The 17,414-nt window shown below is 32.3% G+C and overlaps 2 protein-coding genes across 3 annotated transcripts; one reads left to right on the plus strand and one right to left on the minus strand.

The window, feature by feature from the left end:
• Positions 1-909: 909 nt before the first annotated feature.
• On the plus strand, positions 910-5,920 carry LOC133699183 (uncharacterized). Its single transcript, XM_062122338.1, has 8 exons — positions 910-1,263; positions 2,069-2,145; positions 3,209-3,596; positions 3,720-3,796; positions 3,897-3,933; positions 4,405-4,612; positions 4,874-5,270; positions 5,410-5,920. Exons 3-8 carry the CDS (start codon positions 3,272-3,274, stop codon positions 5,548-5,550), a joined length of 1,185 nt encoding a protein of 394 aa, XP_061978322.1. The 5' UTR covers positions 910-1,263; positions 2,069-2,145; positions 3,209-3,271; the 3' UTR covers positions 5,551-5,920.
• Positions 5,921-6,474: 554 nt separating this feature from the next.
• Positions 6,475-10,546, minus strand: LOC133699791 (uncharacterized). 2 transcript variants are annotated; one of them, XM_062123253.1, is made up of 4 exons: positions 10,286-10,546; positions 8,104-9,431; positions 6,993-7,976; positions 6,475-6,905 (listed from the first exon to the last, which is right to left on the minus strand). In XM_062123253.1, the coding sequence occupies exons 2-4, from the start codon at positions 9,286-9,288 to the stop codon at positions 6,867-6,869; spliced, it is 2,208 nt and encodes a 735-aa protein (XP_061979237.1). In that variant the 5' UTR covers positions 9,289-9,431; positions 10,286-10,546; the 3' UTR covers positions 6,475-6,866. The 2 variants fall into 2 exon arrangements, with proteins under 2 accessions (XP_061979237.1, XP_061979238.1); XM_062123254.1 differs by lacking the exon at positions 10,286-10,546 and having other exon boundaries at positions 8,104-9,442.
• Between the last annotated feature and the right edge of the window lie 6,868 nt (positions 10,547-17,414).

Below are 17,414 nucleotides of genomic sequence, written 5' to 3' on the forward strand. Positions count from 1 at the left end.
CACGTACGTATGCATTTCTTTTTTCCAAAAATAAAAGGTCACCATCGGCATCATGATCTCAGCACGTTCAGCAAATTTCATTTGTCAAATGTTATGGAAACTCAACGATTCTCCCATTTGCAAAAAAATAATGAACTTGTTGAGGATAGATTTGTTAGAATGCAAAAGTCCTACCAAAATTGACTAACGCATTCAGCTGGTAGTATTTCTTCAACGACCGATCAATTATTTTTGGGTCGGACCAATAATTAAATCAAAGTCATAGAGCCACATGCTTTGCAGAAGAAAGCTGTAGACACTAATTAACAATAAGAACATAGGGACAGGAAGAAACAGTACTGTTGTTCATAGAGTAAAAAAAAAACTACTAGTCTCTGTTTAGGTGGGAAGAAAATTGATGGGTCGATGAAATGAAAGGTCCCACATTTATTTATTTACAATTATTACAGAGAAATGACATATATATATATATATATATATATATATATATATATATATATATATATATATATATATATATATATATATATATATATATATATATATATATATATAATAACTCGTTCCCATTTAATTAACAATACTTTAACATCATATTAAAAAATTATTTTAACTTAAGAAATTAAATTTATGAAGAATAGTTTTATATTAATGTTAATAGTAAAACTTTGAAGCCAAGATTTTTTTTAAAAAAAAGTTAATAAGAAAGAGAGAAGCCTGTAACATAGGTCAAAGAAGAAATAAGATAATCACGAGAGGGATTTTGGAGGGACAACTGTCAAAGAAGAAGAGAAAGAAAGAAAGAAAGGGTTTTTGGAGTCACATGATGCTCTCCAACAGTCGCATCTGTATCCATAATGCCATTTTAAAGAGCACAAGCTGGGCTGTCCTAAAAATCGTTGATTTGTATTTAATCTTATTAATTAACCACATGTTAGTCTTAGAATATCTGGTGAGCTTTGATGACTTTGATTCCATGGTTTTTCTTTGATACAATAACAGTAATAATAGTAAAAATAATAATAAAAAACATCATCACACACCAAAAACCCAACACAGAAAACACTGCCTCTCCCCTCTTCTTTCTCCCCCTCCCTCTCTCTGAAGAACTAAGTCTACGTCAATTTTCAAGTTTGGAAGAGGCACGCCAGGATCATTAGTCTGGCGATATGTATGTATAATGATCTGAAGCTATAGACAATCCCACCAACAAATTGGAATGGCTATGCATGATCGAGGCATCATCATCATCAACACCAACTGGTTTGTATTTACTATTTAGGGTTTAGGAAATCAACTTATATATATGAACAAATAATTGTACTATTGGTCTTATGGTTTTAGTTATGTATTGAGTGAATCAGCTAGCTAGCTTGGGTTTCTTCTTTCTTTCTTTCTTTCTTTTTTATTCTTCATACAGTTATAAATGTTTTCCGAGACTCTTGGAAAAGAGATAAAGAAGGTTTTTTTTTTTTTTCTTTTAAGTGATGGACGAAGATGATTTGTTTGCCAGTTTTCTTCACCCTTTATCCAGTTTAAATTAACTAAAATATATTTTATGGATGCCAATTTTTTTTATCCCTTATGATTTCTTCATGGCCTTTTTTTTTTTTCTTTTTGGTTTAATTTTGAGAGACTTCATGACCTAAGTAAAGTCCTTGCATCACCATTATATTTCTGCTTGTTTACTGGAATCTGAAATCATGACTTCTTCATCTCTTGCTTGCTGCATGTTTAACTTCATATTTAGATGATAAACCATCTACTTACTAGAAATGATTGGAAAACAGCTATGTGGTTTGATAGTTTCATGTTGATTGATGGTTTAGCACTCTATTTATAAGAGCCCATATGTTGTCAGATCATAGTGGAACTGTATACCATTTGATCATTTTGCAAATTCATGAAAGAAAATCAAGTAATTTAATTTTGTCATTTCAAAAGTACTTTTAACATCCTAATTTGTTTTCATGCCTTTTTAATTGTCTGTGCTGCATAGCCATGTAAGTTTGAGTGTTCAACATAAGTCCTAACATAACTTCTTTTTTCTTAATTTTGCATTTCGCAGAATGCAGATAGGAGATCATGAACAGAAAAAGGGTCGCTTGGGAATACTTTGTGTTTCAAAAGCATTGAAATAGCCATGTAAGTGATCTTTAAATAAAATGGAACCATAAAGGGAGGGAAAAAAAAAGTGATCTTGACGTAAAATGACAGTACCGTCTTTTTGCCATATTTCTTAGTTGTTTTCCAGCTTGATTTGGTGCATGGGGAAAAAGTAATTTCTCATTCAATTCCTTTACTTGATCAGTTCTTATTGTGAGAAAAGCTGTGTTCTGGTCATTCACTCAAAAATTACGTACCTTGTCCACAACAAATAAGACCAAACCAACACGACAAAACCTTTGATACCATGAAATAGACTGTCCAGATCTTAGATGAGTAATTTTCAAGCATTTGGAGTTGTTTAGAGCCATATTGTCCACTATATTGTTGCTTACGAGTGCCGTTCCATGGATTTACAGCCATGAAGCCAGGTCATCATAAATCGAAAACTGGTAGTCTACCTACTACGGTCATTTGGTGTACATTTTTTTTTCCTTACCTAATGCAATTATTCACTGATCGAGGTTTGATCCGACAGTGTACGAGGCTATACGTAACACAATTTTTGTAGAACAAAATTGAAGTACCATGCTTAAACAAAACCTTTAATGTAAAACTACTTCCATTTATACGGGTTCGATATTGCAGCTTATGTGAAATGTTTAAAACAATAAATATCCTAACAGATTTTGTGCGATGTGCCATATATAATTTTCACAGCTACTTGCCCTTTGGCTTAAAAAGTTTTCGTCGATCAAAAACTCGGTACTGTCAATTACTGTGTTCTAAACTACTTCAATGCGTGCGGCCAAATTTAAAGGACATCCCAAAAGTTATGGCTTAGGTTTTTCTAGTTGGAGGTTTCAGATTCAAACCCTTAAGAAGGTTGGGGTGGGATTTCAGAGCTGAGGAGGGTATCCCTCTTCGTGTAACCAAAGACTATATGGGGCCTTCCATAAAAAATAAATAAAAACAAAAACAAACAAATAAACAGCAATGCAGCTACTAGTGCTATCATACCAGTTTTTGAGTCTTAAAGAAATTTAAAATGCATGCCTTTATTTATAAGCTTGCGATTAATAGCTCCCTTTTCTTTTAACAGAACAGAAGCCTCAGATATATAGAAACTCAGTATTTGAAGTCATTGAAGGAAAACAAGTAGGCAATGGAAGAAGAATTAAAGATTGGTGATCAAGAAAAGATGGGTGGATGTGAGGACCCAGCTGATGATAACACGTCTTTGATGTCATCCTTCGATTTGAATGAAGAAGCAAGCAGCGGAGAGGACATCGGCACTGTTGAAGTTAGCAATTCTGATGCTGAGAAGAGAACAGAAGAGAATTATGCTAATAATGCTACGTCTGCAGAGAGAAATGAACGTAAGTCCACAGTAAGGCAATACGTTAGATCAAAAATGCCTCGGCTACGATGGACTCCTGATCTCCATCTCTCTTTTGTGCATGCCGTTGAAAGGCTTGGTGGACAAGAGAGTAAGTTAAAAATGAAGTTTGTTGAAATTGATAGAAATTTATAATTGGATCATACTATTTTAATTAAAAAAAAACAATTATTTCATTTTATAACTTACTTGCACCTTCTTTGAATTGGCGAAGAAGCAACTCCCAAGTTAGTTCTTCAGTTAATGAATGTGAGGGGACTTAGCATTGCTCATGTAAAGAGTCATTTACAGGTACTCGCTAAAATCAGTGTTTAACCATGTTTACTTGTAATTTCTGATTCACCATTTTTTTTGTTTTCCTAACTTACTCTTTTCTCATTGTGCATATAAGATGTACCGAAGTAAGAAGCTTGACGAGGCCGGCCAAGGTGAAGCTTACTTTTTCATTATTATTAATTTGTGCCTAGTATAGTGAATCATAATGAACCTGAGTAGAGAGAAGTTATCCCAGGCCTGTGTTGGCCATTACAAGGAAGCTGATATGTTTCATGATCACAAGTTTTTAATATCTTGTTAAAAATAATCAATCATCCTTGTTTTTCTAGCTGAATAATAGATAAATTTACTTAATCACAGATATTCCATAATTAGATGTACATTTGTGATAAAAACTCGAGTACTCGTGTCTCTTGTTAAATAATTTCTCCTGCCATTCTAACCTTCATGTATTCTGCAATCCCAAATAACAAGTTAAAGCATTTCAGTAGCCTTGACATGAATGGCTGCCCCGCCTTCTCTTCTGGTTTCATGGGGGAAAGAATACGAAAATAAAAGAATTTTGTAAATAATATTTAAGCCAAGCATAAATGAAATGGTAAACCCTTGCTTTTGTTATACAGTGCTATGTCAAACATACAGATCAATGCAAGGAAGAGGTTACATTCCAAGCAAGTTCCACCAAATGCCAGCCAATCCTCAACAATGCTTCAGAATGGAGAGTGGTGGAATTGTTTTAGCCAGAAATTCTACTGAGCATACTTTTGGCAACAGCCTTTTGCACTCTTCCCTCTTCCAGAGACCATTAAGTAATAAAACCAGTTTCTCAAGGTAAACAATCAATATGCATTGTGAAAATCTTGTTATACTAAACACTTTTGTTTTCCATATAAAGGTTTATAAGGAAGAGGATACTTCCTTTTTGTTTTAAAGAGAAACAAGATTGAAACATTGATCCAAAGAAGCGATCAAATTGGGATAAGAAAAGCTAGAAAATTGATCACGAGTTTCCTATATCCCATTAAGCTCGAGAGTAAGAATTCTTCACATCTCTAATTCCATTTTGATCTTTCTTTCTGGTCAATATTATAGGTGCCAGCAATGGGGAGTTGATAAGCATGGAGTAAGTAGTTTGGCAAGAAAGGATCTCGGACAAGGATTAGACACAAGTACCACCGAAATAAGGCCAATGAGACCTGTCAGATTTCTAGAAGAGCGTCGGTGGCCTCCACTCGAAATGGTTAAAAATAGATGGAAAATTATCAGAAATAATCCCACCAGCGTCACCTGTACTAATAGTTGCTCTCCACCTCAAGCACATCAAAATTGTTCGTTGCCAAGGTCGTTCGAGACAACCTGCTATTGGAAGCCAAATGGAGGCAACTCTGGAAATGACATAAAGATAAAGCAATCCTTATTCAATTCGTCACTCTCCATTGGCAATTTCAATAGCTTTAAACCAGAGTTTGAGTCCCCATTTCGGGTTGAGGTAACATTTCGAATTTAGAGTTATTATATAGGACATGCAATAACCATACTTCAACACCTTATTTCGCAATCCTTTTATTTTGTGATCTCTCTCTCTCTCATTTCATTTATTTTCTATTTCTCCCTTGATTCGCATGCAGCTGAATCATGATAAAATGTTGAAGGACAAGGAATGGCTGCCTGATCTGCAACTGAGACTGAGCCAAAGAGTTGGAATCAAAGACCGTAAGACTCATTGTAGAAGCACACAGGAAATTAGCACCAAGCTTTCACTTTCTTGATGGCCATGAAGACAGTGAAACTTTTATAGAAACTTAGTCTATATATACAATATGTTTAGCTAGGCTTAGTACTTAAGAATATCTGACTATGTAGAGAAAATCATATATATATAGGAGTAGTTCAGATTTTTTTAAGTACTTGTCCCTGGAGTCACTTAAGCATTAGTAGTCTTTTTATGCTCTTCGCTGTTTATTTTCTTAGAATGTTCATCTTGTCATCAGTGTGCAGGTGGTAATTGATTCAGTTTTGGATGAAAGCAAACGCTAATGTGTAACTTTTTTTCTCCCTTTTTCTGAACAAAAAGGGCAGTGTGTTTGTGAGTGATGAGTTATTGTCTATCGAAGTATTTTCACAATGTCTCAACAGAAATTCGATACTGCTTGCTTCTGCAAATAGCAAAGAATGACATCTCAATGCCATGAGTGATATGGAAGACATGTCATTCAACCTCAATTATTAACGACATGTTAAATGAAAAGAAGACAACCCATCCTCGAGATGAGGTGTTTGAGATTGTAGAATTGTGCTGCTGCTAAATATAGTAACTACGGGGATTGGGACCTCTCTAAATCTCCCTTTCTTGTTTCTGGATCTAGTTCCAAAAGTGCTTAAGATCATGACATGGCAAATACATCGTAATGTTTTCTAACCCCACTTTTTCCCCTTAAAAATGGCAAGTCCTAAAGCTAGACTGGGGCTCTCTTATTCAGAATTCTTTGATGAACTGGACTGAAAGATTACAGGCATGAAAGAAGGGAATCTAAGAGGAGTACTGAATAACATGTGTGTACATGCAGATGTAAAGAAACAATAGCAGCACCATGCCACCAATGCTTGGATGGCAGAACAATCAATTTTAGGGCCTTCCAGAATATAACAGAACTTGTTCACAATGAATATACAAGGCTTCTGTAGAATAGACATTATCACAATCAAACGTGTAATTTCATTCATCACCATAATGAGTTACTGATTTCTATAAACACAAGGATCAACAGAATCCGAAAATAAAAGCAAAACAGCAGCTTAAACTGTAAGCCACCAATACAAGGAATATAATGGCTTATTGGCCAATCACCTCACCCCTGTATGAATGCGAGGAGGCACATCACAGGGGGGGTTAAGAAAACTTGGAAATTTCAACAAAACTGACTGCTGAATTCCATCTACCAACTATAGGAGGATTGAATAATCAGAGCATGATCTCACAAAAAAAATGTAGACTGGAAGATTTAAATTGCCTTTGATCATATCCGAGGGCAAAATATCCAAACAAAACAATTGCTGTTAAGAATTTGGAAAGAGCTCTGCATCTCTAACTTTTGGAGTGTTTAGAAGCGTGAGGGATTAATTCCTGAAAATGAATACTAATGTTAAATTCTTCTAAAACTTAACATGAAACTGGAAGAAAAACGAAGAAGATTGAGAGTAACGGCATTACCTCAGAATAGCGTACATGATCGTGATGCAAATATGATGATTTAACAATGGTTTCCCATTTGGTATTAGTAGAGGGCGTATTAGTATCCTGCCATTTGCTCTGAAAACTGGTTCCCCGATGCAGATGTGAAAGTGAATTTTGTGACGAGAATGAAGGCAGGGTTCGCCAAAGCCAAGATTCCGACGGTGATTTCGGTAGAATTGGGGCAAGAGGAGACTGTACTAAACTGTTTTTCACATTTCCTGTATCATCTTCTTTTGAAATCTGATCACCATCAATATTTACATTTTCTTCAGTAGTTGCACTTATACACACTAAAGCTTTAGAATAGTCCTCCATCAAGTCTGGTTTGTCTGAAAGAGAAGCTGAATCAGCATCCGCAGACCCGGGGACTTTATTTTCCAGTTCACTCTCTGCTTTCAGAAAATTCAGGAATTCTGCATCTTGGAAAGAAGACTCTTCACCAGCTGCTTCTTTCATTTCTCTGCTTTTCAAGGGTGTCTTAAAGTCCCTTTTTTCAGAGTCCACATACTTTTTGATATTTGAAGAACGTGAATCTGGGAACAATATTCCTGCCTTATGTACAGTATCTACATACAGTGTCTTCTCAACAACAGGGCTTGCTGGGCGAGACCCTCGTTTAGCACCATAGTAGGATGATAGTTCCTGAGACTTGCTAATGCCTTTGTACAAATTCAACCTACTGGCTCTCAAATCCTCAGCCTCTTTAGGAGTGCCTAGAAATCCCCTGCCACGGAAGGGAGATTGAGGCGCTTCATTGCGATAAGGAGATACGCACCCTGAGCGTCTGAAAGGAGATGTACCAGCTGAGCGCCTAAAAGGAGATGTCCGGCTCATTGTTTGCCGATCACTTGCATAGATGAACCGATTAGATGCACAGGACAGCTTGTTCTCAACCTCCGGCAGCCTAGGTGATTGCCCTCCGCTATCTTGCTTTAGCTTATTAGCAGCATCTTTTAAGTGCTGAAAAGCATCGCAAAATTGTAAGTGATTTTAGCATTGAAAGACAACTTCCACTAATTATAACAGAAACATTCGGTACTAACCGAAGGAAAAATAATTGAAGGGAAAGAATGAGTTCTATTCTAACCTTTTTCACGATTTGACTAACAGATCTGTTCGGAGAAGCTCTGCTCAGTTTTTCAACATCATTGGTAGAAGACTTGGAAGCCTGAGTCCTAAGTTTCAATCCAGGAATGGGATTTAGGAGACCCAATGAATTCTTGAAGCATAAGCGAGGAAACCAACCACAAGCTTTAGTTGATATATTCCCAGAACCTTCATACCCATCATATTCATCTTCACTTTCTTTCTCTTCAATATCCTGGCCATAATTTGAGATAATTATTGACTGAGATTTACTAGGAGGAGGTGTCCTATTCCCATGAACCACCTTCGTAATTTGTCTTAATTGTTCAACTACCACAGGTTGCTTTCTTGAAGCATAATGAGCTGGCTCCAAAGCCATTGCCTTGGCCGCAGGTAAGAAGCGATTCATCATGAAATCTCGTGTTTGTTGATCCTTGGAAAAGGTTCCTGATGGCTTCACAACCGGAACATCAAAGCCACTCACACCACTTGCACTACAGTTCATGGAGATTGAATCTGTTGGGGACAAAGTGTCAAGTGCATCAGAGTAAACATCATCGTCATCTGAATTCATACCTGATTTCTCATTGGGTCCCTCTCTAGAGTAATCTAACTTTCTTACGTTCTTGTTGAAAGAATTTGCTTCAGCTTTGGGCCTAGACAAACTTTGATCGTTGGATTTCTTTTCCTTCTGGTGCTTTGCAAGATCCAACACCTTTCTCGGAGGATTCCTTTGAGTAACAGAAGCCTGCCTGGGGACTTTAGGCTCTGGCTTTTCCTTCTGGTGCTTTACAACATCCAACACCCTTCTGGAAGAAATAAGTGGCTTAACAGAAGCCTCCTTGGGGACTTTAGGCTCACGTTTTCCCTTATGGTGCCTTACAATATCCAACGACCTTCTAGGAGGAACCTTTGGAGTAACAGAAGCATCCTCGGCAACTTTAGGTGGCTCCATAGAATTATCCTTTGCTCTACCAGGGATCTGTTCCCAGTGGAAAGGAACTGCAACAGGTTCAGTCACTTGATCCAAACTTGTGTCTGGTTTGTATGGAGGAAGAGCATGGCGTCTATTGAGCCGGGAATTCTCAAGTTTCTTAGTTTTTGCTCCATCTGAAGTTGTTGCTATGTTAGAAATTCGCCTCACTGATAGGAGCGGTGCATTTAAATTCAATTTCCGTTCCGCCATTGCTTCTCAGAACCAAACAACTTCTATCAACTCACTCTTTGACGGAAGTTTACCAATCAAGAAAATGTGATTGCCGATGAGAAAGAACCATAGGTGCAACCATGGCAAATCCCTCTATATCCCAGCTCTACAAAATGAATGATCTGAAAATAAACTGATTAACAGTTAGGAGAACAATCCAAGCATCTTAATAAATAGCATACACCATAGTAACTCATAAGCGCAATTTCAACTTATACATGGCATGATAGAAATGATATGTGCACGTTCCAAAAGAGCATGTCATCATATAACAACACTTGAAGAGCAAGAGCATTTATTGTTCCCTTAAGTAAAGTAGGAAAACGAAACATGAAGACATTTATATTATCCATAGCCATATAATGTTCAGGATATTGGGATCTGTGAAACAATAACCTCTCTCTCTCTCTCTCTCTCTCTCTCTCTCTATATATATATATATATATATATATTGGGATCTGTGAAACAATAACCTCATCCAACAAACTCTCCTGAAGCTCAGAGCACATCAATGAAAAGCAATATCCAATTCTTCTTTCCTTATTTTCTTCTTCAATTTCTCAGCAACCAAGATGGGAAAGTTATGCCAAGATCCGATTTTAACCACACAGATACAGTTATCAAATTAGCATAGCCATACGATTGCCAAGATTATCGTTTCATTAAACTCAAAAAAAAAATCAAGATGGGAATTTATTGCATGACCTGAATCTTCATCTACTTTATGCAAGTGGCATGCATTATCAAGAAAGCATGTGTTCTGGTCAAGAAACAACCAACCTCATCAACATCTTTAAACTAACACTTACTCTAAACAGTTGAAACATCATCCACTCATAAATCTTTAACCAAGAACCAACAAACTGACAGAAAAATCAATGAACTTCCAAAAACCAAAAAAGAAACTGGAATAGGCAATTTAAACAAAGGGATTGCTTTAACATTCTTGAAATAAAAATAGATGCAAAGAACATACCTGAATGGTCCAATGATAAAGCTTTGGCCAGTGTTTATCAAAGTTACAAGTTCAACAAATGAAACTGGAAGGAAGAGAGAAGGACGTGGAGCACAAAACCAGTGAATGAGTGAGCAAAAGAAGTGAGGTTGGTGTTACTGCAAAGGGATCCTAAAATTATGGCATGAATTTGGGGAATGAGTGAAAACAAAGAAAAGAGAGAGAGAGAGAGAGAGAGAGAGAGAGAGAGAGAGAGAGAGAGAGAGCTTATTACCACTACTTTCCTTTTGCTTTGTGCTTGCAAGTATTATACAGTAAGAAAGATACAAGGGCAAGGCACTCGACATCATGGGGAGAAGCTGACTGAGACAGGGATAACCCCTTTGCTACGTTGTTCTAATTCTAAGTCGCTTGGTCTTCTCCTTTTACTGAATTTTCAACAATAATGTGCTTCATTTCATAATTCATTAAATTAATGAAAAGTTAAGGATTAAATATCCAATCCACTATAGATAAAAACCCAGACTGACTTATGCTCCACACATTTATGAAAATATTACTATATGATTTTTTATGAACTCATCTTAGATATGAACTCGTGATCAGGAGGTAGCACATTTATTTATTTAGTAATTTCATCCTAGTAAAAAATATTTTTTATTTAAAAATATATTAAAATTATTAATGTTTTAGATTTTTTTTCCTTATGATATTAATACATTAAAATCATAAAAAAAAATTAACAAAAAAATTAGTTTAATATTTTTTAAGGTAAAAGTATTTTTGATAAGCATAAAAAAAACAGAATCTACTATACTTTCAATAAGTATATTAGTGTATATTTAGTATTATGTTATTAGTGCATTTTAAAAGTTTTTTTTAAAAAAATGTATTAAATTTATATTTTTTAGATTTGTTTTTTTTATTATTTTTAATATAAATTATCATAAATATTTTTGAAAAATAAAATATTAATTTTATATTTTTAAAGTAAAACGTACTTTTAGCCCTCCAATCAATGATTGCGTGTTAAATAAATATTTATTATACATTTATAGTCATGAAACATAAATATTGAATTTATTAGTTTAAATGAAATTTCTTGTGCAATGCCTAGTATTTTTCGAATTTCTAGATTAAAAAAAGTTTTAATTTTGAAAGACAAATGGCATATCCTTACAGCCATTAAAAGAAATCAAACTTCACAATAACTAAAATATTATACCATGGAGTGGAAGAATCCCCGTGAGAATTGAAAGATTTTGAGAGAGAAATTAACTAAATTGTAGTATAATTAAATCATTATGGTAGGGATGCATAATAAAGTCAGATATATAGTGCTATTTATGATAGAGTGGCGTTGTCACGGATAAACAGTTGAAAAGCGACGGTTGTTGAACCAGACACCGGCTTAAATTGGCCCCTTTTACATAGGGTGGATCTCTCTAGAAAATTTAAAAAACACAAAAACTCATTATATATACAATTATTTTCTAGTAATAATAATATATACATGTAATGTCAACTCCAAAAAACTAATCCAACCTTATAACTATTAGATAAGTTTTTAATATATAATTTATAATATTATTTAATGTATGTTTTTAAACAAAAAGTTTTTGGACTAAAAATATGAGTTATGAGATTTGAAATCATAACTATTTAATTATTAAATATTAATAATTATAAATTTAATTTATATATCACCGACAATAATGTTTTTTATGAATATTATATGAGAAATTGTAAAACAAAATAAAGATCATAAAGATTTATTTTTTCAGATAAAGACCGTAGATAGGATAAAGAAAAAAAAGAACAACAATAGTTATTTTGTAATAAATAATCTTTTATAGTTAGTTATATTGAAAATAAAATAATTATGTATCATTTCATAATGTAGAAGCGAGACTAGATTATTTATTTATTTATTTATTTTAATTTTTTATTAAGAAAAAAAGGTCTTTTGCAACAATATCTTCATTTTCAGTCAAGACTTTTTACAATATCTTCATTAATAATGGTCAAATACATATTACTTGCAAGCCAACTTGATACTACTAAATGAACAATCATATTTAATTATTATGAGATAGAATAATTGACAGTTTTTAAAATTGTTATCTTGCATTAAAACTAAGCCTACATAATTCATAAATCTATAAATGAAAATATTATTATTTTTTTATATGATTATAAATGAAAAAAGTATTGATATAGAATTTAAAAGGTTGAAAATCACATTATACTATAATGACACATTTTTAGCTATGAAATAAGTGCCCGCACAGTGAGTCACAAAGTGAGATATGATGCTTCTAACACTTCATGTGTTATGCTGAATGATGTTGTTTTTTGTCATGCAAAATAGAGTGATAACTCGAGGGAAAAAAAAAAGATGATCAGACAAAGTAAATGCTTTTAAAAAAAAAAATTGAGACTCTACTAATTCATCGAGTTATCAGTACAACTGAGGAAATATTTAATATATCTAGAATGGTAATCATTTCTATATATATAAATGATACTCGTAAATTATTTGAGTTTTTTTTTTTGGAATTTAGCAAACAAAAATAGTTTTTTGAAAAAATAACACATTTGAAAACGTAATTGAGGAAGTAGCAAAGTTTAACAAATCGATTTCTACGAGTCTAATAGCTTAAATTGTTAGGTTATATTATTTTCTAACACACTCATTCAAGTAAAAACTTTTTAGTTTTGAAACTTGTACAGATTTATATTACCTCATGCTTGATTTTTTATCAAATAAATAGGGATGGTGAGATTTGAACTCATGATCGTTTGGTTATAAAGTTCTGATACCATGTCAAGAAACCATCTCAACACAATAGTTTAAATTGTTAGGTGAGACTCTAAAATATATTTATGTTATTCTTTAACAAATTACAAAGAGAAGATAAGATAAAAAAAAAAAAAAAAAGAGCAAATAGAGAACTTACACAAATTACTCGTGAGTCACCTTTACAAAAAGCTTCTTTCATGTTTTTCTGAATCCAACATTTGTTACTCTAATTGCCAAATACTTGTCCTTCAAAATTGAATAATTTGGTGTTGTTTACACCTTTGACAACGACAGAACAGTTTGAAGGAAATTACCCAGGGGAACACTAACCGCCGTAAGCTCCATCAGAAAGGGATTGCCGATCAAAAAGCAGCATCGCCATCTTACATTTGCAAGTAAAGCAAAGCTATGTGGGCAAGTGGTTGAATCATTAACAGTCAGATGTTGCTCTTGGCGGATCTCATCTCTCACATTTGCAGGTGGCTTGTAATTATCCCATTCAGGCATTTAACGATTGTCTTATTAAACCAATCATTAATTTCCACTTCGAATTGGACACTTAATTAACCAATAAAAAACTTATTTCAGATTTTGAATGAGAAGGCGAAATGGGTATAATATTCTGGTCAGATGAGCTCAATTGTCTTGTTTTGAAATATAAAAGGTAATTCCAAGAGGTAGCTTAGCTTATCTTAAAAACTTATATAGTTGTTAATTTTAGAATTTATGAGATTAATCGAAGTTCTGAATACCTATCTTAATAATTAAAAAAAAACATAAGAAGTAGAACTTTTGCCCAAATTATACCACATTTCATATTTAAATATTAAAAAAATGTGAAAATGTCTTCTTTCTTTTTTGTCCAATTATATCTTGTCTTAGTTTCCCTTTAATTGTGGAGACCCATCCCACTACGTAACATGGCTTGAATTTTAAATGTATCTCGTGATTCGTGGGATTCATTTAACATGAATTAAACAACAAAAACCATACATGCTCATAGCTAACTTCAACGCACTATTCAATGCATTATATACCCAAAAAAAATAACATTTCCGGAATTTATGAACGCCGCTACTCCTATTTCCCTAGCTCCATGCATGCACGTATAGATCAATACAGATTTTTATGATTTTTTTGTTGTTGAAAGTAATTTGCATGATCCTAGCTAAGAAATAACTATTGGTAGCCTTGATGTTCAGGCTTCATTGCTCGGCCAGATTACTTATCTCACAAAAAAATATATTCAGATGTTAAAAACATATTTAAAAAAAAAACAAAACAAAACCCACACTTCAGGTCATAGACCCAATCAGGTTGAATAAATTAGTTTTGTTTTAATCAGACACTTAAAAAAATAGACAAAAACAACAAATATATCATTTAAAGAAAAGTGATCACAATAACTTTGAGGAATTTTTTTCTCAAAAGATTGTATATAATGTAACTCAATTCACAAATCATTAAATATAGCAAGATGAAATGAGGTAAAAAAGACCTAAAAATCAATTCTAGTCAACCTAAGTTAGGATAACAAATCTATAACCTTGGTAATCAATTTCAAGTCAACCCATGATATCCCGCGAAACTCATGGCCTAAATCATGATATCAAAATAACATAATAGAAAAACAATAAAAAAAATATTGTAAAACCCATTTAATACAAAATAATACAATCAACTTGTGTTAACTTTTCAAACTCATAATCCAAGTCATTAGACCCGAAGCATCCTATCTGAAAAAACCATGAAGCTCAATTCTCAATCAATCGAATATTAAATGATAAAATTAAAAAAAATAATTTCAAATATACAAAAGGATTTGAAACAAAAATAACAAATAAAAGAATAAGGATCAAAATTGAAATACAAAATAAATTTTATATTTGATTGAAGGGTGAAATTGAAAAGAAAAATAAATTTAGCAAAATGATAAAAAGATCAAAAGAATGAGGATTAAAATTGACATAAAAATAAAAAAAAATTGATTGAAGGGTGAAATTGAAAAGAAAAAAAATTAGCAAAAAAAAAAGAATAATTACTAAAAATAATATGCCATAAATTTAGATTGAAGAATAAAATTTAAAAAAATACAGTAGGGAAAAGAAAAAGAAGAAGAAGAAGAAATCAAGACAATAAAGACCAAATTGTAAAAATAATACCATAAATTTAGATTGAAATATGAAATTGAAAACCAATAAAACTCCTCCAAAAAGGCCAATAAAGAAAAATTATAAATCAAAAGAATAAGAATTGAAGTTTAAATACCAACAGCAAAAAGAGTCAAGTTGTAATTTTCAGATGAGAAGAGGGAAAGAAGAAAAAAAAAGACCCATCGACGACAAACCACCCCACCATCACTGATATGCGACACACCAACATGAAAAGAACGTGGTAGTGCTTTCAATGACAAGGCAAAATAATATTTTTGGTCACAAAAGTCATCTCATGTGCCATTCAAAGTGCATAAGTGCCTCCCACTTGTTAGTGAATGCACCATATATATGTCTATACTATTTTTTATATATATTTATTCAAATATCAAGATGCCTTTGAGTTGACATGGTAATAACAAAAAAATCATTGTGAGAAGGTGAAAAAGTCTCTTGACATCAAATTTAATAGTTTACTTTTAATGGTAATTCGATCATTTCATTATGCTTTTGAAATTTAAAAAAACTTATTTTCTCTAGATCAATTTGGTAATAACTAAAACGTTTTATTAAAAGATCTTAATGTCCATAATAGACAATTTTAAGATTTTCAGTGTAAAGGGTAAATTTATTATTACATTGTTTCGGTGAATAATGTTTATGAGTCTGAACGAACATATTTTTTCAAGGTGTTTTAGCTTTGATTAATATCTTGACTTTCTCTATATTTTCCTTTTAAACATCAACTTTGATTAAATTAGGTAATTCCATTCATGACAAAAAAAAAAGAATTATAAACATTTTCTATTTGAAAATTGAACTTGAGAATCGAATTTTGGTAGTTCAATAAGAAGCACACACCTTTAATTATGAAGCCAAATGTAATGCCATTGATTTGATCAATTGATACAATGAGAAAAATATCTTATTTTACATAGATAACTCTAATTTCAAATGTCGTTGTCTAGTTCTTTAATATTAATAGCCACAATTTCTTTAATTTATATGTAATCTTTTGTTCAGGAATATATATATATATATATATATATATATATATATATATATATATATATATATATATATAAAGGATATTAAAGTTTAAATTGATATTTTCATGGTTATCTTACCTACTCTTTGAATAAGTTCACATTATACCTAAGTTTTTGAACACGATATAGCTTTTTTATATATACTTTCTTTTTAATTACCTCTAACAAGATACAATATTGATATTTTAGCAACCCTAACTTCTTCTTTTTTACTATAAGGATATCTTTGTGTAAATTTATATATTAATTGAGAATAAATCCTTCAGATAATCTTGAGAGTGTATTCTCCATGTCAATATGATTAATTTAGAGAACTTTAGTTGTTCTTCTAGTTGTTGCCGCAAGTTTGAATCTAGAAAGTCACAAATACATGAAGCAAACCTTTTTAATCATCAAATCTTTCCCTTAAGGTTTAGTAACCCTAACTTTAATCATCATACATGTATCTCAATTAGTATTAAAGGCCCCATCTTCCAAAAAAATAATATGAAGTTGAACCTCTCATTTGTGATAAAATTATCAAACACTAAGGCTAGTTTATTTTCTCTCACCCGCTCTTATCTTGTTTTTTTAATCCTTTAAATAAAATATGAGTAATTACATATCATCATTTCAAGTATTGCAACAACCATTAAAATTAAAAATATTAGACTTTAAAATGATTCAAATACCAAATATTTTATGTCAGATGATTTTTAACGATTTTTTTTATTTCCTTAGTTATTTTTATTGCTATTTAGTTTAGGAAATATTTTCCTTTATGTTGTTTCTATTTTTTTCTATCTAGTTTAGAAAAACTAATATTGTGTTTGATAATTTTATTTTTTCTATTTAGTTTAGGAATCCATATAATAATTCTATAATTATTTATTATAATTTTGTCTCCCTAGAAGTGAAATATTTAGTTATAAAGTCTTGCATTAAGGTTTTTGTTTAGTTATCCTATTCACTAGAATTCTGTGTTGTTTATGTTTGTTATCTTTTTTATGATGTTTTATTTGTTTTAGTTGGTATTAGAACATAAAAATTCATAGTGATTAGTGGTGTATTTTGAAATAATCAATGGTAAAAGAGGTTGCAAAACAAGATATGATCATGCATGAGAGGATGATAATGTTCTCTTTTGGAAAAAAATATGTTTAAGA

This window comes from Populus nigra, chromosome 7, assembly GCF_951802175.1.
Source record: "Populus nigra chromosome 7, ddPopNigr1.1, whole genome shotgun sequence".
Taxonomy (NCBI): Eukaryota; Viridiplantae; Streptophyta; class Magnoliopsida; order Malpighiales; family Salicaceae; genus Populus; species Populus nigra.

Excerpts from the sequence above, each read along its gene's own strand:
- LOC133699183 (XM_062122338.1), top strand. The coding sequence starts at position 3,272 with ATGGAAGAAGAATTAAAGATTGGTGATCAAGAAAAGATGGGTGGATGT. Across the intron at positions 3,797-3,896 it reads ATGTAAAGAGTCATTTACAG|ATGTACCGAAGTAAGAAGCT; the intron begins GTACTCGCTAAA and ends TGTGCATATAAG. Across the intron at positions 3,934-4,404 it reads GCTTGACGAGGCCGGCCAAG|TGCTATGTCAAACATACAGA; the intron begins GTGAAGCTTACT and ends TTTGTTATACAG.
- LOC133699791 (XM_062123253.1), bottom strand. The coding sequence starts at position 9,288 with ATGGCGGAACGGAAATTGAATTTAAATGCACCGCTCCTATCAGTGAGG. Across the intron at positions 7,977-8,103 it reads TTAGTCAAATCGTGAAAAAG|CACTTAAAAGATGCTGCTAA; the intron begins GTTAGAATAGAA and ends GATGCTTTTCAG. Across the intron at positions 6,906-6,992 it reads ATCATGTACGCTATTCTGAG|GAATTAATCCCTCACGCTTC; the intron begins GTAATGCCGTTA and ends ATTCATTTTCAG.